At 48.2% G+C, this 21,532-nt stretch overlaps 1 protein-coding gene and 1 long non-coding RNA gene across 2 annotated transcripts in view; one reads left to right on the top strand and one right to left on the bottom strand.

Moving 5' to 3' along the window:
• LOC112544943 (uncharacterized) overlaps positions 1-21,532 on the top strand; it is a 195,724-nt gene that overhangs the window by 131,987 nt on the left and 42,205 nt on the right. The gene's annotated exons all lie outside the window — the stretch shown is intronic.
• SOX9 (SRY-box transcription factor 9) lies at positions 7,191-13,613 on the bottom strand. The gene is made up of 3 exons (XM_075904007.1): positions 12,644-13,613; positions 10,640-10,893; positions 7,191-9,968 (listed from the first exon to the last, which is right to left on the bottom strand). Exons 1-3 carry the CDS (start codon positions 13,072-13,074, stop codon positions 9,190-9,192), a joined length of 1,464 nt encoding a protein of 487 aa, XP_075760122.1. The 5' UTR covers positions 13,075-13,613; the 3' UTR covers positions 7,191-9,189.

Raw genomic sequence — 21,532 nt, 5'->3', positions numbered from 1 at the left:
AGAGCAGAGATCTGAGAAGCCGGGTGGGAGGTCCCAGGAGTTGGGTCTCTTTTCCCATCTCCTCCCTCCTGTCCCTCTTTTTGGAGTTTCTTAGCCCTGGTCTTTATTTCCTTTCGGTAACTGGGTTTGGTTTTTTAAAGGATTTGAAACTACAAACAGAGGAATACTTCTTTTTAGGGTCAAACAAAGATTTTTTATTTTTTTAATTTACTTTATAATTAATTTTTCATTTAAATCAATTCATTATTTGATTCTTTTAAGACAATATAATATACAAATAACCCCCCTTAGGTCGAATTTATAAGCGGAGCATCCACACGCCCACACCCGATATTTCAAAATAACGGGTCGCTGAATTCGAGATCTGTACTCCTGCTGTTCATCAGGAGTAATGCTAATTCCAAAAGAGTTATTTCGAAATAGAGATCCTGTGGACACTCTTGGGCCGCTATTTTGGAATAACGACTCCTCAGTGCTTCCCAGGGCTCTAAGTCTGGGGTAGCGTGTCCACGTTAACGGAGCCTGCCTCAGACTCCTTTTGAGACTCCCCCGGAGCGTGGCCACGCTAGTTCAAACTTGCTAAACCGGGAGTTATTAAGGTGAATTTAGTAATTTCGAAATGGTTTCCTAGTGTAGACGTGGCCTTGTGTAGACTAAGGGATGGGGGGCGGGGCGGGAACAGTTCTTGGACTACAGCTAAGGCCATGGTTCCAGCTAAACACCTGGGACTGGTCACATTGTTCTACCCACTTTCTTCCCCCGTTCAGCCCTGCCCTGTAGCTTCGCCCCCACCTGCCTGTTCTCAAACCTGCCCTGCAGCATTGCCTGCGTTCCCCACCATCCTTGCTCTGGGAGCTGCTTTTCGGCTCCAGCCTGCCCTGAAGCATTGCAGCAGTTCCCCTGCACTCCGGGCTGTGATCGTCTCCCCCCACCACCTTGTCGCCTCTGCTTTCTACGGGAGCCCTGCCCTGCGGCAAGACAGGTCTCCCCATCCATTCCCCCGCACCCTCCATCAGCGCCCACGTACCCTTCGGTGCTACGGAGCGAATCTGGTGTGTTTACTCCGGGGTGCATGCCAGGAACAGTGGCACGGGAGAGAGCCTCCTGAAGCCATTTTCCATTCACGACCCAAGTCCACCCCGGGTGGCAGAGATGGAAACCAATGCTGCAGTAGAACGTACAGCGCCTCTTATCCAGGGTGGGGTATGGCTACAGCAGGAAAGGGACTTGGCTTTTCCAGCCAGTTATTCCTGGATGCACCACACCGAGGCGAGCTGGCCATCTGTGTTCTCTTCCTGCACAGCCCTACTTCCAAAGGAATCTTTTCTTCTTGCTATAAAAATGGAAGGAAAAACATAGCAGCAGCAGCAAAGGCAATCATCTGCCTAGGAACCCAACGCTCCCCTCCTACACCATGATTTTCAGCTGCAAAGTGGCACAAAGGCATTTTTATTGGTTGTTCACTACAGCTTTTAGGTTAGTTATCATTATACATGGTGTCAGGAAAGCACTGATTTCAAGTCAACCTGTGGAACTCCTTGCCAGAGGATGTTGTGAAAACCAGGACTTGAACAGGGTTCAAAAAAGAACTAGATAAACTCATGAAGGTTAGGTTCGAGAAAGTGCTAAGTTGGAAAAACGCAGCGGCCATTTTTAGGCAAATTAGGTACAGGATATTTAAATCCCTGCCTCATTTGCAATGTTGACCTGCCTAATCTGCATCCCTTTGCCGACAGGGTATGTCTAGACTGTATCCCTCTAAGTGAGATCAGGGTCCCATTGTGCTGGTTGCTTCATAGACATCTTGTAAGAGACAACCTCTGCCCCAAAGAGCTTACAATCGAAGTAGAACAGCCAGCAGACTGGTGGGGAAAAAGGAAGCTTTATTTATTTTATTATTTTATCCACATTTTAATGCAGTGTGGAGAGATTAAATGACTTGCCCAAGGTCACATAGGGCAGGTCTACACGAGGAAACTAAATCAAAATAACAAAAATCGATTTAATAATTCCCAAAATAACAAAATCGAACTAGCTCGTCTTCATTATGGGGGAGCCTTGAAATGAGTCTGAGACCAGCTCCGTTAATGTGGAAGCCCTGGAGTGTTCTTAGGTTGAATGGCTCTGGGGAGTCGTTATTTTGAAATAGAGGCACCGGCACATCCACACGACTGCTATTTCGAAATCACGAGTTTGAAATGAGCGTTATTCCCCGAGGAAATCAGGAGGACAGATTTCGAACTAAGCAGCCCGTTCCTTCGAAATAACGGGCTTGGTCATGTGGATGCTCCGCTTAGTCATTCGACCTAAGGGGGGGTTATTTCGAAATAAAGCCCTAGTGCCAACCAGGGCAGAGTGAGTCTGTAGCAGAGTGGGGAAGTGACTGCAGAGCTCATGGCTTCCTGTCTAGTGCCTTCAAGACCATCCATCCGGTACCCAAGAAAGGGTTGGGCAGAAAAGTGACTGGTAATGGGCACCACCCACTGAAGGATGGAAATGCCAACGTCCAGCATCCAGCTTTGTCTCCTGTGCTCATGGTCCCACATAGAGCAGCCAGCTGGGAGGCAGGGAAGTTCTTGGAGTCTGTCAAACACTCAGGGACATGGCAGAACAGGTGTTGTGGGCAGTTCATGGTGGCAGCTCCCGAGGAGACCTGGAACGCATGTCCCTTCCCAGCATGTGGTTGTCTCTGTGCGTCTTCCAGTTAGCGTCTGGGGCTCGCTCCTCTGGGTTGTCTTAGCTGGATGACCGAGCTGTCGCGACACGAGTGAGGTAACGCCGTGCGTTCCTGCGGTAGCCTTTCCCCTCTGCAGTGAAGCCACGCTCCTGGCGCGAGTGCGCATTGCTCTGTCTCTCGAGACCACGAGGCAGAACATCGGGGAAGGCCGGCTCCACAGAAGCCGCGATGAGTCCTGCAGCTTAGCCGGGGCCATCCTTAGGGTTTGCGGGGCCCTACGCAGGACTGTTAAACTGCGCCCCGGTGCCTGCGGCGGCTGATGTTTTAGAGCTGTGCTTTTATCGTCTTCACCAACGCCCTAATGATATAAAACCATTTGAAACTAAGGCCCTGTCGACCGACACAGTCAATTCAGAAACCGACAGTCTTGATCTAGGCTTGGAAAATGCCTGTTCAATGCCTCTGTTACCATTTGAACGGCTCTTTCACAGATTCAGTGTTGTGCTAATAGCTCTGGCTGGCTTGGTCACTTTTTAGTTATCCAGATCCTCTCCCAAGGAAGGCGGGCAGGTGGACATTAAGTCTCAGCGGTGCCCCACATTTTTGGGTGCCCTATGCAGTTGCGTGTTCTACATAGGGGTAGGGCGGATCTGCAGGTGCATAGGCAGAGCTGTGCCTGGATAATCTAACCCTGGAATAACGGGGTGGGGCAGCAGGCCAGCTTTCAGGTGCATTTGCACAGCGATGTGTAGCCCTGGAATCACAATGTCAATCGCGAGCTGTAGATTGGGCTTGAGCGCTCGGTAGCTTTCCCACCACCGGAATAGCAGCAGGAGCAGCAAATCGGGCCAAAGGTGAATTGGCCGAGCTCAGTGACTGCACAGATTGGGGAGGTGGTAACGGGGCTGCGATATAACATGGCCAGGAGCGGTGTGGCAAGCCCAGTGTTCCAGCCAGAAGGATTTATGCCGTTGCCCACAGTTCACTTGGTGATGTCCGCGTCAACCTGGATGGGCAGTGATGACATTTTCAGAGGCTCTGTCTATATTGGCAAGATTTTGCGCAAAATCTTGCCACCGGTTGACGCTGGCCGCGAGTTCTTGCGCAAGAACACACGTTCTAATGTAGAAAATCAGGGCTTCTTGCGCAAACACTCTGACGCTCCCGCTCAGGGATAAGCCCTCTTGCGCAAGTGTTCTTGTGCAAGAGGCCAGTGTAGACAGACAACCTGAATTTCTTGCGCAAGAAAGACCGATGGCTAAAATAACCATCAGAGTTTCTTGCACAAGATAGCGTCTACACTGGCACGGATGCTTTTGCGCAAAGCACATCTCTTGCACAAAGGCACATGCCAGTGTAGACGCTCTCTTGTGCAAATACTTTAACGCAAAAACTCTTGCGTTAAAAGTATTTGCGCAAAATCATGCCAGTATAGACGTCGCCTGGGCTGTGTCTACGCTAGGAAACTATTTTAAAATGACTAAGTTCGACTTAAAGCCTCCCAATTTAACACATTCGAACTTGCATGTCCTTGCTATGGGGAATGTCATCCGAAGCAGGCTCTGGTAACGGGGCATGCTATCTTGGCCTCAGAAACCCAGGACGCACGGGGGAGTGGCAGGAGACCTCCTAGAGGCCAATTAATTCGAATTAGCGGCACCGGCGCATCCACACTAGCGTTATTTCGGACTGTGTTTGGAATTAGCGTTATTCCTGATGAAAAGCAGGACCTCAGAATTTTAATTCTGCGCCCCCTTTTTCCAGAATAACAGGCTTGGGAGTGTGGATGCACGACTGGCTAAATCGAACGAGGGAGGGGGCGGTTAGTTCAGATGAAGGTCCTAGTACAGACCAGGGCTCACAGACTAAGGCGCCTGCAAAATTCTTACTCGTGCAGGTGGTGTTTGCTCACAGGTGTGTTTTCACTGATCTCAGGCAACTTGGGTGAGGAGTTGCAGGAGCAGGAATGGAAGCAAACCAATCCTGAGAGAGGGAAAGGAGAAAGCAAGTGTATCCCTTGCTTGGTATTACCTTGAGAGCTCCCGGTCCCTCCTCCCAGCTCCCTTCCGATGCTACGGGAGCTGCCCTGATGGAAACCTGGCTCATGGCTGGTGTTCAGATTCTTCCAGCAGGAAGCCTGACAAAACAGAGTCAATATAACACACACCTGAATCTACGTGGCCTTTAACAACCCCAGCCTGCCCTCTGGCTGGGCGGAACAGTGACATCATGGTCCGGAGGCTGATACCTGCTCTGTTCTGCTGCTCGGGGGCGGGGAGGAGGTGAGATCATCGGCTCGAGTGAAAATGACCTGAGAGCGTCCATGCGATCTCGGAAACTCCCCGAGTGATTCATGCCAAACCTCACAGAGTCCCATCTGCTATAACCGCCCTGTCTCCTCCCCCCCGCCCCTCCGCTGTGATGGGTTTGTACCAGCTCCCTAGGAATTGCCTAACCCTGCAATGCAGGTACGGGTGGTGCACAGCAAATCAGGTTCCTGCCCCGTCCTGCAGGTGGCGATGTGAAGCCCATTGCCCCGCTCTGGTGAATGGGTTTCCTTTGCAGCTGGGGCAAGTCAGCTGGGCCTTTCTCTTAATCACTTTCACTTCCTGGAGCCATGCCAGGGATTAATCTGTCTCTGCAAAGAGAAGAAACTGACAAGAAATTCTCGTGGCTTCCCACTTTTTTGGGGGGGTGGGGGGGGGGAAACGAGCTCAGCCTTTGGTCGATTTGTGCTTTTAGCCCGGGGAGGGGAACTCTTTTTGGGTCAGGGGCAACTGACCCACAGAAAAATCAGTCGGGGGCCGCACACAAGTGAGAAGCAAAAAAAAAAAAAAAAAAAACCCGAAAAACCCACCTCACTGACATGGCTCTTGACTGACAAGGAGAAAGACACGCCTCCCCGCCCCCCATCCTCTTGCTCACCAAAGCCTAGGGGGGTAGTAGATTCTGTGTGTTCCAGCCCCACTGGGGGACTGCAGGAGGGCTGGCGTGCCGGTACGGATTCCCCAAGCCTTGAGGGTTGGATCCAGGCAAACCAGGGGCTGCATCCGGCCTCTGGGCCTCCCCACCCCGATTTAGACCATCTGACAACTCCGCAGGTGGCGTCTCCTCCATTTATCTGCCTAAGGGCACGTCTACACAGCAGGGCGAAAGCCGAAATAAGCGACACCTCTTGCGCTACGTCGATAGCTTATTTCGGCTTTTGGCGCTGTCGACACAGCAGGAAGTCCGAGGAAGGGCACTTCCTCCGACTTTCCGTACTCCTCGTAACGTGAGGGTTCCAGGAGTCGGAGTAAGAACTCCTCCAGCTCGCCATTATGTCGGAATAACAGCTTGTAGCGTAGACACCGACTATGTTATTCCGAACTAACACTGCTGTGTAGACGTAAAGTAACAGGCCCAAGAATCAGCAGCAGCAATGCAAATCCCACTCCCGATTCATTTAAATAGGCCTCTTCTGGAGCTGGGGAGATTGCTTCCTAGAAGGTAAGAGGGGAATTTTAGCTCCATTCGGTCCCCTTCTGCCAGGGGCGCTGGAACAGTTTTGGTAGGAGGGGTGCTGACAGCTGTTGTACCAAACTGGAAACCACTTAGCGACAAGGGATGCTGCCCAATTCCCACGCCCACTCTGGCAACACTTAGCCTCAGACGTGACCATGGTGTTTGTGAGAGGGACATTTGGCCACTAGGAACAGGCCTGAGACCACCGACTTGTGTAGGATCCCATGTGAACAGGACACAAACACCAGCACAGAGGAGTATCTGACCCACTGTAATATTTTCCTGCAACACATTACTAGGAATGCAGCTTTTTGAAGGTTTTGCATACTGGCCTTTCTGAGAGGCAGTAGGAACCAGGCATCTTTCGATCAATTACCAAGCCCTCCATGGGATTAACACTGACCACAGAGGGCTATGGCTGTAGGAGGAAATTAACACAGGTGCTTGGCTTTAATGGGAGTCTTGTGTAAAGAACCTTTGTGGGATTGGGCTCAGTTAAGCGGGCTCTGGTCCCAAGACTATATAGTGATAAAAGTTAATCAAGGCAGGAGACAAAAGTTTACAAGTCACTGTATCAATCAAGCAGGGCCGGCTCGAGCCAGGCAGCGGGCGCATCACGCATGCGTGGCTCCGCCCCTGGGCGCACGGCGCATGCATAGCCCCACCCCCGGTGCACTGCGCACCTTACAGCTGCAATAGGGTGCGCGGCGCCTGATGGCAGCTCTAAGGGGTGCTGTGCGGCCCCCGGCTCCGGGTGCGCAGTGCCTGATTAAGGGGTGCCGTGTGGCTGGGCACATGGCCCCCCTTAGAGCTGCCATCAGGCGTCCCCAATAGGTTGGTGCCCCGGGCAGCTGCGTGGCTAGCCCTCCCACCCCCCCCATAAACCGGCCCTGCAATCAAGGCAGGAGGCAAATCAAGGTTACAAGTCTCTGTATCCAGCCCCCACTGTATCCCTCACATCCTGTTGTTTTTCAGTGAATGCACTTAACATTTTTAAAAACCAAGTGCGTATTTTTCATTAATACAACGTATATTTATTGCAAACAATAATATACAAAAAAGGTAAGTTTCAAAAAGAGAACAAATGGTCTTGTGAACAAAACAAAATAAAACAAACTTACCTAAAGACAAAATAGGATTTAAATGACAGGTCTTTTAAGTTACAGAAATACTTTAAAAAGATCTGCTTTTATACAGAAATAAGAAGATGCCATAATATGAGTGCTTTAAGATTTTTTTTCTACTGAATCCCTAACAAAAAAACCAAACCAAACTCCTCCAAAAAAAACCAAAAAACACCTCTCACAACTGTTAACAAATATATCATTTTTTTAAATAAAAAAAGTTTGCTGTCTTTTTTAAAAAGCAATCCATAACTGTTTGGCCACAGCTTTTACCAAAGTCAATTTTCCCCACCTCTAAACAACATCAGGGGTGAGGCAGGGGGAAGGTCAGCAAGGTGACCCCCCCACATTTTGTCAATGGTGTTTTGTGTCTCACATACACACACGGTCGTGTGTCCAAAAGAGCTGAGGCAGAAAACGAGGCAAATGATTCAGTGATACACTACATTTGCAATCTCTAGTTCATACAAAACAAAATTCCAGTTTATCCTTAAAGAAAAAAAAAAAAAAGGAAGAGACCGCGTTTGTACAAACCTTGGACACAGATTCCAAATAATAATAATAATAATAATACAAAGGAATTAGAGATAAATAAAGAACTGGTTACAGTTTAGACCATAATTTAATAGGCATCGTACCCTCCAAAAAAGACTCCAACAAATCTATTGTTTTTAAAGGAGTTAAAAAATGGAAGGGAGATTAAAAAAAAAAAAAATCTGGATTAGAATGGCATTTCTCACAAAATAAATAATTTAAAACGTGTCTGATGTTTCCAATGCGCCCTCCGGGTTTCATTCAAAGTCCATTGAAGCCAATAAGGGGCCTTTAAAGAGCTTTGAGTGCTAACATCAGGGCCTGATCCAAAACCCATTCAAGGGCTGGGGAGGTGATGCAAGGGGTCTCCAGCATCTGTCAGGCACATGGTGTCCAAAGCAGGAAGCTGAGGAGGGTGATGCTGGTTGGGGCATCGTAATCTGTTGCTGATTGTTGGGAAAAGGGTCAGACGTTCATTTTCCCCGAAAACAGATCTACCTCCCTTTTGGGCTCTGTTTTTCTTTTTGCATGGGAGGGTAGCAACTGAAGACTCTCCGGGAGGGGAAAAAACCTAGCTGCTATTAAGGCTTTTCAACAGCGCTCTGCTTTAAGGCTCACGATCTTTGAAAAAATAAAACTAACACATTTTCCTCCTGCCCTTCTCTACGTTAGAAAAATAAAGTCTATTTGGCTTTTCACCCCTTGCGTCTCCTAGGTTGCTCCGCTGACCAAAACTTAGCCAGATGCTGATCACCGTTTAGCCATTGTTGTTCCTAATGAATGTGCACGGTTTTATTTTATTTTTCTTTAAAGAAAAAAATATTTTAATCTATACAAAAATACCTCTGACTGCAAGGATTGCTCCACTAAGTGTCGTTTTAGCGGTCGGAAAAATAAGAGCATTAAAAAAAACCCTCTAAAAATACGTATAAATCCCCTCAGATTGGTAACGAATCATACACAGTACATACTAAAAAAAATTTAAAATAGAGAGTATTCCTCACAGAGGACTCTGGGTATTTTTTTCCTTTTTTTTTTCTCGCTTTTCAGTACTGCTAAAAAATAATTACAAAAGTCCAATCACTGGCAGATGAGTTGGCCGGTGAGGAAGCTCATCTCTCGCCCCCCCCATCCAGGTTAAAGTCCAGTCTATGCAATGTCTGTACCGAGTTTTGCTGGTTCTCAGCAGAGTGGTCTGGCCACACCCTGATGGGAGCTGTAGTGCAGAAGGCCCGACGTGGTTTCTTCTTTTTCATCACCTTGAGCACGAGTGTCTTTTTAAAAAAAACACACACACAAAAGTTGGAGACAGTCTTGTTTCTCTCTCACTTTTTGTGGCGGTGGCTGCCTTTAGGGCCGAGTCAGCTGTGTGTAGACAGGCTGTTCCCAGTGTTGTGGGCTGTGGGTCTGGGGGATGGAAGGGACCCCGGTAGTGTCTGCAATGGGCGTGTACATGGGCCGTTGGGTGGGGCTCATGTACGTGAAGGTGGAATAGAGGCTGGTGCTCTGGCCGGCAGCGTGGCTGTAGTAGGAGTTGGAGCTCTGGTGGTCGGTGTAGTCGTACTGTGAGCGGGTGATGGTCGGGTAGGAGGAGCTGTAGTGCTGGAGGTTGAAGGAGCTGTAGTTGAGCTGCTGAGGGGAATGCTGTTGCTGCTCGCTGTAATGGCTGGGGCTGAGTTGCTCGGTCTTTATGTGTGTCCTCTGCTGGGCCTGGCCTGGCTCGCTGCTCAGGGGGGTCAGCGTGTGCTGCGGTGGGGGCGGGGCCTGCGGCGGTGGCTGCGGCTGTTGCTTGGACAGCCACACGTGCCCCGCCCCCGCGGGAGTGGCGGCCGTGCTGCTGATCCCGTAGCTCCCGCTGTAGGTGACTGGCCCGGCTTGCCCGTGTGTGGCCGGGACGCCGGGGTGACCGTTGGGCGGCAGGTACTGGTCAAACTCGTTGACGTCAAAGGTCTCGATGTTGGAGATGACGTCGCTGCTGAGCTCCCCGATGTCCACGTCTCGGAAGTCAATGTGGGGCGGCTGTCTTCCTCCTTCCTGCAACGGGCGCCCTTCTCGCTTCAGGTCCTGCTTACCCGGCTGGACGTCCGTTTTGGGGGTGGTCGGGGGGGTCGGGGGCCCCTGGGACTGCCCTGGAGAGAGAAAGAGAGCACATGTCCTTGTCAGCTGGCTGGTTTGCAGTGAAATTCAGTGAGCTCTGTATCCCCGAGCATCCCTTTAGCTGAGGCCCTGTAATCTAAAGTGAGCCAGTTTTATAGGCTGGAGGTGTTGTATAATGGTGATAACTCAGTTAATGGCTAACTCAGGATCTTTAGGGCCCCAGGCCGATATCACTGCTTTGCCCCTGAAGCCCCTGGCGATGGGTAACCGACCTTTCCCGCTTTCTAACCCGAATGTGATCTATACCTGTGTACAGAGGCAGCATAAAACACGGGGCTTTTGAGACGGCCCCGGGTCTCAGCGTCAGTTCGAATTGAATTTCCGAACTAAAAAAAGGGGAGAAAGTTGATTGAAACTAAGAGAGGAGCTGGGGGGAACCGTTTTGAGCTGCCAGAAGCCTGTTTGGGGGAGGGTCTCGGAGGCTGCACCCGGCTGTCTCTAGAGTGTTTGCTTGACTGTCACCCTCTCCCTACACAGATTGCTTTTCGAGTCCGGTTCAGCACCCTGCTTTCGCTGTGGTGCTATCACCCAGCCCCTCGGTAAGATACGGCCGCGGGTGTGTCTCCCTAGCAGCCTTGTCCAGCAAGCGGGGCCCAGGAGAGCGTGTGTGTGTGTGTCTCGCGGTGTCAGGTTGCGGCTTTACCAGAGTGCTCTCCCGGAGAATGAACCTCGCTCATGCTGGAGGAAGACTGAGGCGAATCGGCCTGCAGGGCCTTGAAAATGGCGTTGGGGGAGATGTGGGTTTGCTCGGCCCCCTCCTCCTGCTCTGCCTGCCCATTCTTCACGGACTTCCTCCTCCGGGGCTGGTACTTGTAGTCGGGATGGTCCTTTTTGTGCTGCACCCGCAGCCGCTCGGCCTCCTCCACGAAAGGGCGCTTCTCGCTCTCGTTCAGCAGCCTGGGGGAGAGACCGAGGAGCCAGGGGGTGAGTTTGGCTCACTAGAGCACAGGCTCCTTGCCTTGACCGGCCATGAAGAACCATGCACACCGATGGGGCTCCCGCCTGCACCGCCCCACACCTAATAATCCACACCCCCAGCCTCCCTTCTGCACACAGCTCCCTTGCTGCGATCTGCTGTCTCTCTGAACTGCAAGGGAAGGACCCCCGGAGGTACCCAGCTGGGGCTGCCCTTTTTCCCCTCCCCTTGCCTCATAGGAAACAGGCAGCTGACTTGGCTCTGCTCCCCTGGGCCGGGGAGCACACGCTGATTCAATACAGAGAGGAGGTGACACAGGCGCGGATGGCTCCGGGCACTGCTGCTGGAGGTCCCAAGTCACCCCGGGGGGTCTCCCGTCTGCTGCAAACTGCACTTTCTGGGTGGCTGGATTTTTCTCCTGCACTCCCAGAATAAGCCCTGGGCAGGTGACTCACTCTTTTTTTTTTCTAATCTCCCCCCCTCCCCCGGCCCGGCCCAGCCCAGCCTTCACTTTTAAGGCTAAAGACATCGGGTCATGCCCACACCCACCCACCACCAGCCTGGCACAACTTTGCCAGCTTTCTCCTCCCCTTCATGGATCATTTCTTCTCTTGTGCAAATCTGATGCAATGTGGGCGAAGCAGCCTGGTTTGTGTGGGTTTAATACACACTCCCCCTCCCCCTCCTTGTGGGAACACACTCACAGGCACACCCCTCCAAGTAGTTACACACACACCCCTCCTCGAGGCAACACCCCCCCTCCAGATGACAACACAGACACACACACACAGCCCTCGTGGCAACACCCCCCCCTCCAAGTGGTTACACACACACCCCTCCTCGTGGCAACACACACACACACATCCCTCCTCGTGGTAACACCCCCCCCCCCGCTCCAGGTGACAACACAGACACCCACACACAGCCCTTGTGGCAACACACACACGCCCCTCCTTGTGGCAACACACTCACACCTCCTCGTGGCAACACACACACACACACGTGCCCCTCCTCGTGGCAACACACACACGCCCCTCTCATACAAATACACCCCCCCCTTGCGGCAACAGGCACACACACACCTCCTCGTGGCAAGACCCACACCCCTTGTGGACACACACACACACCCACCCCTTGTGGACACACACACACACACACACCTCCTTGTGGCAACACCCACACACACACATCCCTTGTGGACACACACACACACACACACACACACCCCTTGTGGACACACACACACACACCTCCTTGTGGACACACACACACACACACCTCCTTGTGGCAACACCCACACACACACACACATCCCTTGTGCACACACACACACACACACACACACACACCCCTTGTGGACACACACACACACACACACACACACACACCCCCCTTGTGGACACACACACACACACACACACACACACACACCCCTTGTGGACACACACACACACACACACACACACACACACACACACACACACCCCTTGTGGACACACACACACACACACCTCCTTGTGGCAACACCCACACACACACATCCCTTGTGGACACACACACACACACACATCCCTTGTGGACACACACACACACACACACACACACACCCTTGTGGCCCCGCTGCCAGGCGATCAAAGGGCTTTTCCCAGCATCTCTCCGCATCCCCCTCCCGGGCGCCCTGGGCCCCGCCAGGCAGCGCAAGCCCCTGGCCCCGGCTGCAGCCCCGCTCACCTCCAGAGCTTGCCCAGCGTCTTGCTGAGCTCGGCGTTGTGCAGATGCGGGTACTGGTCGGCCAGCTTCCTGCGCGCCGCCTGCGCCCACACCATGAAGGCGTTCATGGGCCGCTTGACGTGCGGCTTGTTCTTGCTGGAGCCGTTCACCCGCACCGGCATGGGCACCAGCGTCCAGTCGTAGCCCTTCAGCACCTGGCTGACCGCCTCCCGGATGCACACCGGGAACTTGTCCTCCTCGCTCTCCTTCTTCAGCTCCGGGTCGCCCTTGGGGAAGGTGTTCTCTCGGGGCCGGGTGTTCTCCGTGTCCGACCCGGAGCCCGAGGGGCAAGGGGACCCCGCGGAGTCGTCCGACATGGTGGGGCTGGGGGCGCCAGAGACGCATTTGTCCTGCTCTTCTGTCATTTTCAGGAAGGGGTCTAGGAGATTCATGCGAGAAAGCGGCGGGGGGAAGGGGGGGTAGGGACAGTGGGGTGAAAATCAAGGGGTGCGGGGAGGGGGGGAAGGAAGGCGTGGGAGGGAGGGATGAAAAAAAATAATACAGCGGCACAACCTCTTGCAAAGCAGCCTGAAGCAAGGGAGGGATGGAGGCGGGGGAAGGGGAAGGGGAGAAATCAAGCAGCAAAAAAAGTTTGCAAAAGAAACAAGAAAGTTTTGCCTGGTCGCTTGCAGCTTGCAGGAGAGAGGGAGGGGGGGAGGAAAAGTTTGTTCCCAGCCCACTGCAAAGTTGCTGCAGCAGTAACGTGGAAAGACCCAGGGCGTTTTCCTGCCGAGGAGAGTCAAAAAGGGGGTGGGGGAACAAAGTGGGGAGTTAGTCTGATTCCCCCCCCGGATGTCCCTTCTTTCTCTCTGCCTCCCAGAAGAAGAAGAAAAAAAGTTCCTGGCGTTTGGAAAGTTTGAAGGCTCCCAATCAATTTCACCTAGTCAGTTTCAAGCTCGGCTCTCCAACTCTGTCTCCGAGTCTCTGTAATAAATACTCTCCTCTACTATTTCACCTTAGAAACTTTCAGCCAATGACAGCCCTGCCCCTGGGGGGCTGGCACGCGGATGATTGGCTGCAAGTTTTTTGAGGGTGGGGAGAAATGCGCGCAGCTCTCCGAGAAGGGGAAGAAAAAAAAAAGTACAGACAAGTAGAAGTGTCCGAGTGACTCTTTGTACTTCAGAACTTTTGTGATGCCTGAAAAGTAAACTCTTCTTCGTGTTGTGTTTGCCTAGGCAAATGTTGATTGTTTTCAGGGGGGCTATGGACATGAAGTCTCCTGTTCTAGACAAAGATACACCCGGGGTAACTAACATTGCATCAGACAGGTTGTGGGCTGCCGAGCTGCTCAGATTTTGGCGTGGAAAAGAAGGTCGAGCTTTTTCGGTGAAGGGAAAGCTTTTGTGATTCACCCCTGTTTGGTTTGCCTTATAAAACCGAGGGATGTTTTTTTTCTTTAAATAAAGTTGTCACCCAGGGGATGGTGTTATGCGCACCGCTTTGCTGCTGTTCTTTAATTAAAACCAGCATGGTTTAAATGCACGCGAAGGCTTAGTGGCTACTTAAGGGCTTTCAATTCTCGACACACACATGCAGTAATAGCTGAGTTCTGCAAAGTTATGTGTCAACTTATGGCTGAGAGACCTTGTACAGAGGCTGGTCTTCCGGTAGTTTTGAAGACTGCGGTAATTTACCCTGGGTCAGTGTGCTGTAATTGGGCTAGTACTGTAGTCTTCAAATTAAACTTTAACTATCCAGTGGTACGAAACATACCAGCTACAAGTTGGTCGCCTTTTTTTAATACACTCCCACTATGTACAGTCCTCTTCCCTCGCTGTAACTTGCATGTATAGAGCTAATTGCATACCAGATCTTCATAAAGTTAAGCTATCCCGGAAAGGGACCACCCTTTGCTTTCAGAATGAAATAACGAGGCCATTTCGGACAGACCTGCTCAAGTTAACTGCTAAGCTAGAACACCGTTTCAAAATATGCAAAGACTGTATCTAAAATAGATGCAAAAAATGGCAGTAAAAATGCACCGCTCATGCACCGCTCTTTCCCCACTATTTAAACCGAGAATCTCCCCTCCTGTTGATTTTCTTGCTGACACAGAATGCAAATCGTCGCCTCTAGATTTGCAGAAAGACTATTTTCCTGGCTGCAAATGTTTATGTTTTCATTAAATGCTTTGAATAACTTTTTGATGCTCGCTAGTAAAAAATTAACTCCAGTTCAGTTTGCTCTTTATCTCGGATGCTCTGCACCAGTTGCCCGGCCTCTAAAGAGCGGTAGGTACAGTTTGCAAAAGCTGGGGCTACGGAAAGAAACAGGAAGGGAAAACTTTTGAGATCTCTCCCCCACCCCCTATTTTATGATAGAGCTCAGAAAGCGGCGATCTTTACACACGTTTACCGAGTGATAAAAATAGCGAACATGGTTTTAAACACACCTGTGTGATTCTTTCTTTTCATAACACACGTTAATACCTCCACCTCTGTAGATGCACAACCATATCAGACGCACACTTTCAATCCCAGATCATCACATATTTACCAGAGCTATTGCAAAGGAAACTTAACAATGTGGGTGCTTCTATTTTAAGCGATTTAAATCCACAGCTGTCAGGCACCATTAAATGGGGTTTGCTTTGTTTTCTGTGCCTTTTTACACTCACATTTCGTACCCCCGTTTCTTTCTCTTTTTTTGGGGGGGGGGGGGGTAGGGTGGGGGGGTGGATTTCTACAGTTGTCAACAATCACCTTTCTGGAGCTAAAAATGAAATCCTTTTCTTCGTCCATAGGGAGCGCCAAAAGCCCAGAAACTAGCTAACTTTTTTTTCCTCGGGACAATTTTTTTTTTTTTAAGAACAGGCTTCTTGCTGAATCTGGACTCCTCTTTGACAATCAGATTTTATCAGCTCGAATAATTTTTCTCTTTACAAGATTGAATAGCAAACGTTACTTAGCAAACCGGGAGGAGAAACCGACCGACGTGTTTTCAGCCAGTGATCAATGAAATTGACAAGATACCAAAATAGTAATACTGTATATACAGAGGGGAAGGCTTTTTTTAAACTTTTGGGTAAAAATCTACATATTCCAATGAAGGTTATTTTGGTGCATTCCTCCCCCCTCCTTTCTGACGGTACATTTTTGTTTAAATAGCTCTTAACCCCTAATTTACTGCTGATGTTGCTCTAAAAGAGCGCCTACTATTCTTTTTTTAAGGTTCATTTGGGAAAATTAAGGAGCAAAATGAGAAAGAACTAAATAATTTTTAAACACTATATGTACCCAAGGATACAGCATTTCGGCCACACCATAACGCACTTTGTCTAAAATGCTATCATTCAGATTTATAATCGAACCGTGCACGTACGATTTCCGAATGCACGTCTCTGTCAATTTCGCTGCGTGTTTCTATGCCTTGCTTAGGAACTTTAGATTGGGAGATATTTATTTCTATCTATCGTTTCTCACTGCCCAGATTGACATTTTCACAAAGACTTGTCCCTGTCCTCCGACAGAGTTTGCAAATTGGACAACCATAAATGTATAGCTGCAGCTTGTAATATATGTGGCGAGATGTGCTTTAAAAAATCCCCAGGGGTTTCCCTCCGCTTTGTAGTGAAATGTTTAGCATCTACACTTTTAATCGCAGTCCTCCCTCCCACCCCCAAGACAGCAAACGAATTGTCAGGGAGCATAAAGTGATGAGAGTTTGGAATAAGATGCAAGTTTTGCTACTACTTCAAAGACTAAACTGAGAACTGAGTTTCAGAGCAGAATCCTTTTAAAGCCTACATTGAGAATTTAATATGAGGGTCTTCCTCCCCGCTTGCATGTAAACGAAGTGATCAGCCCTACTAGAGTCAAACTAGGGGGACACATTTTTGCTGTAGTTTTCCTTCTAAAATATACAGTGCCTAATTCTTAATTCAGTTCAAGCCCTAAGGTCGGGTTTTCTCCTAAATGCTTTACTGAAACTGCCTCTGTTCACAGCCTTTGTTCTGTTAAACAATTCCGATGGATAGCATTGTCATGCTGGATAGTGGTACATTTGGGAGGGGCCTTTTATTTTAAAGTGCAATGATTTTTTAAATGGAATTCCAATTGTGTGTTCAAAAAAGGGGGGGGGGGGAGGGACCTCTAAAAAAAAATTGAAGAACATCTCCCTGTTAAACCCTTTCTGTATTTACTATCTTTCTCTGGGAATTTTGGCTTGCAAGCTTCTGGAGAACACTCATATTTGGGTGAGCTGAAAGGTAAGTGTATGTCTTATTTATAAAGCCTTTGTCAGAAATAATAGGGGAAGCCAGAAGATTTGTTTTTCCTTCTGACGGTCCGCAACACTTAAAAACATTTCACAGTGTTACTGATATGACTGGACTAAATAGGCAGCGGAGACTAAGTTGGAAGAGAGATTGAGATCTGCATCAATATTTGGGATGAACGTGAGCACTATTGGGGAAAAAAATCTTATCGATTTCAGATGCAGATTAGCTATTTCAGAAATCCTATTTTTTAACATGTGGTATAGAACTTTTTTTTTTTCATTCTAAAAGTCCATTTGTTAAAATAGATTCTCTTATCAGAGACAGGCAGAATTCTTTCAACAAAAAACAAAGCAGCTTAACAAGTTTGAACAATAAACAAAAGAAAAATGTAAAGCAGATCTCTTGTGCTGTTTCATAGTTTGCATATTATTCTTTTAAAAGGCCTGATCTGCAGAATAGCGAGACCCCTCTGGACAATCGGATCAATCAACTTCACTTTTTAAGGGTACAATTGTTTTATTGCCCTCCAGTTTTTTTACAACAGGAGGACGCGTTTTAGAATTAACCTTAGTGTGTTTCAAGAGAGATTTTTGACAAATAAAAATGGGAATTACATTTCTAATTTGAGTTTCCCTTCCTCCCCAATTAAGGTCATTTTGTTATTTCAGGAAACTCTCTTTCTAAGCTATTTAACACCGCCAGTTTAATAGCAAGAGGACGAATATCCACACAAGACATTAAATAAAGATGTTTTTCTCAAACCCTATAAATGTTTACCGTAGCAATACTGCTGTGAATCAGATGTGTTTGCTGAGAGCTGGCTTCTGCACTTACATGTCAGTCAGCGGCAGTAAACTGAAATGAGGGGAGAATGGAGGGGGAAGAAAACGCAGCGAGAATTCACCTTCATGTTTGCCTTATGATGTTCGGACTGTAATTTCTAAAGTATGTTGTGTCTCTTCTCTACCCAGACTTAATGCCCCCCCCCAGTTGTCATCATGAAATAGCTGACAGCCACTCATTTGCATATTACCGGCTGTGATGTCACCAACACCACCCTGGGACCTCTCTCCTGGGTCAGAATAGGCTCCTCAGTTGAACAAAAAGTTCTTCCCTGACAGGATAGGAAACGCAGGGAAATGCTGGCTCACTGCATTTTTCCTGGGAGAAATGTTTGCCTTTTCATCTCTGCTGCCGTGTGAAAGCCCTCTCTGTGATTGTTTATGCTCAGCTGCTTTGGGGGGCAAAGCAGAGAGGCGAGGGATGGACGGCAGCCCTTTAAAAATACACACCAGGAAGCTCATGCAAAAATCTCTCTCGGAATTTTACTGCATGCAAAACTTTTTCATGGCTGTTCCATGGCACAAAAGCAAAGGCCGGATAAGACTGCTCTTCCTAGAGTCCTCTGTGCTTTCCTCCCTTTGGAAGGCAATATACAACTGGAAAACATGGGGGTGGAATGGATTTTTTAATCATTTTGCCCATCTGTAAGCGGTGAAATGGGTTTTTGGGTCATGTCAGCGTGCATAAGGCAATTTTATCAATGTTAAAACATGGACACATTTTTATTTCCACTTACTCAAAGGAGTGAGGGCCTGGAGGTGCACTTTGAACCGGTGTAAATCGGGCAGGTCCGTGTTACCCTTGTAACTGTTTTCATCTCTTGGTGCAAGGTGTTAGCATTTTAGTGAATTGAGCTCTTTCTCATTGTGGGTACCCAGGTCTCTGGGGCAGGGACCGTGTACTTTTCCAAACACGTTCTTGTCTCTGAAACAATAAATCATTTTTTACACTCTTTTTAATGGACACAAATGAATAAATATCACTTGAGCTGAGAGAGTTACAGGGGGAGCATGAAATCATTCCAGGACTCAGGCATGCCGTTTGAAGGTGCACATCAGGGTTAATATTAGACTCCGCTGTGTTGCCTAGAATTGTCTAAGGCCCTTGTGACACTTACAGAGATGCCAGAAGAGTGGCTGCTTTAAACTAGGGCATTTTTGGCTGGAAGTGATCAGTGGCTGCAAGAATTATCTTGTCTAGGAATAGCCCTTCACATACTCCTCTGTCCGGGTTATCAGTCTGCCTTACTGAGAAACCAAAAAGCACAGGGAGGTTTCCTTTTGGTCTGTAGCTATTTATTTTGCAAATGCCTGTGAATTTCTTATCGCTTTCGGAGGAGCCTTTGTCAGGGGGAACATGGGCCTCTGATCTGTTTTAACAGTGAATGTGGTAGCTGCGTTCTAGCAGAATTGTGACTTCTTTTGCAGCCTGAACTAAGAATTCTTTGGTATTTGAGTTGAATTGTTATATTAACCCGAACTCTTCAGTAACAACACTCTTCAAAATCAATTTCTGACTTTCTGTTTCTATCTATCTATCTATCTATCTATCTATCTATCTATCTATCTATCTATCTATCTATCTATCTATCTATCTATCTATCTATCACCAATTTGTCAAAGTAATTTACAGCTGTAAACTGCTGCTAAACCGGCAACATGTAGGTTGATTTAAGCTTTGGCTGTAATTAAATGTAAAGCAATGAGGCTGAAAGCTGGACCAGTGGCGTTTTCCTCTTTCTTTGCACTGTAAGGTGAAGGGAAGACTACAGATTACAAGAGGACTTCCTGAAGGACAGTTAGGTGTGTGGTGGTGTCATTAATCACTGAAAATGACTCCCTCTCTTCGCTCGCCATGCCGAACACAATGTAAAAGTTCCCTAATAAAAGTGTAAAGCAAAGGCAGGGAGTGCTGCAGTAAAAATTCTGTCACTGCTTCTAAGGGTTGGCTACTTTTGGGTGGCAGGGCTGGACTTTATTTCCCTACCAAATAACGGTGGACTGAACCTTGCTTATGAAAAAACACCATTCTAAATAGAATTGAGATTTGCTTCTTTTTATGCTGCATGTAAATCACTTGCATCTCCCAGCCAGCAGCCAGTACAGTCACCGTCCCTGACTACGAAAGCGTTTTTGCTGGGCAAAAAGTGTCAGATGCACTGCAAATGTATAGAGACCAATTATTGGAACAGGTGAAATAGACAGGGTGTTTTAATTGAGCCATAGCAGAGCTGCGCAGAAACTCCAGAGACTGGTTGATTCTATTTTGCATGTTTGAATTCAGATTTCTGAGCTGGTGGCTTGAGATTACAGACCGAGCCTATCTTGTCCAACACACTCTGGTCTGGTAACATCCGGGGTCCGGTGTAACTTTACTTAGCTGGATGTTCACTTAACATGGGTGAGGCCAAGTTTTCCACAATCCCATAAAGTTTGTTTACAGCCACCAGTCTTGGCTCTGTGTTCTGTGCTGTTACTTAGCTCTAATTTACCCCAAGCATGTTCTAGGAGCCCAGTCATCAGTGGAAGTGACCTCCTGTTTTTCGGCATATTCTCTGGTTCGGCTCCGGTCAGATCCCAAGGGTGCTGGATTAGAGAGGTTCAGCCTGTAGTTCTGTAGGATTTGAGCTTCTTGGCTCAAGGGGCAGACTTTACCATTATGTGCACATGTGCACCTCCCCCACCCACAGTTTTTGTTTTCTGCCCCTTCCTGCGCACTCTGAAACAACTGCGCTCAAAGTTTGTAATTTACCAACGTTCTCTTCTAAGGACTCATTAAAAAAATAATATTGGTTTCTAGCTCTGTGAATTTGGTAGGCCTAGAAGATGTATCTGACTCAGTTGAAAGCACAGCAACAGTGCAGAATTTCCCCCATGATAGTGGAAGAGGGACTTTTTACAAGCCATGTTCAAACAAGCTAGGGCACATCTTATTTTTGTTGGTCTGGTCCCATGCTCTCATTTCCCCCTCCTGATGCGAACATAGATATTTTGTTCTGAAGGCGCTCTTGAGATGTGTGATCCAAAGACGCCACCAGGCACAAGAACCATGCCAGAAAATGTGGCTTTCTACTAGCTCAGAACAGTGAGCTCTGAAGAGGTTTCCAGGAGCTACTTTTCTAACTCAAGTTCATTTGATGTTGGTTCCCACTTTGGAGTGGATGTTGCCTAGAAATTCATCTGAATCAGATGCATCAATCAATCAATCAATCAATCAATCAATCAACTTGTGGTGATTAATTTTATTATAAACCAATCAAAGAAAAAAAAAAGATCAAACTCCTCTGCTTAAGGGGACCAAAAACCTGGGCCCAAATTTGTAACAGCACAGACATGGATGGAAAAGAGAAAGATGAACAACCAGGATTTTTTTTTCTTACAGTCAGCCCTCTACAGCAAGAACACGATAGTAACAAACACCTTCCCTGATTTTTCCCATGACTCCTGTGTGACAAAAAGATCTTTCATTCAATGTAACACATGCTCTACATTCAGATCACCTGTTCATCTGCTTTCAACCTCTATCACAGCCTTATATATTCCAAAGGAGGGAGTATTTTATACTCCAATCAGTTGTGTTGCTCAGTTGTATTGGCAAAGAAACAAACAGGCTGCTGTGTCTGGCTTCCTTTAATCAGCAATAGGAACTCTTAAAACTAAGTATGATTGTTTCAAAAGGTGTAAAACACTATTTAAATTTAAAAAAAATCTGTCAGCAGCATAATCATCTCTGGTTGCTTCGTCTCTTTGTAAGTTTTTCAACTAACATAACACATTCATACGAGGGGC

This window comes from Pelodiscus sinensis, chromosome 20 (assembly GCF_049634645.1).
Source record: "Pelodiscus sinensis isolate JC-2024 chromosome 20, ASM4963464v1, whole genome shotgun sequence".
In the NCBI taxonomy this organism is placed as follows: domain Eukaryota; kingdom Metazoa; phylum Chordata; order Testudines; family Trionychidae; genus Pelodiscus; species Pelodiscus sinensis.
This window is presented reverse-complemented; position numbering and strand designations above follow the sequence as displayed.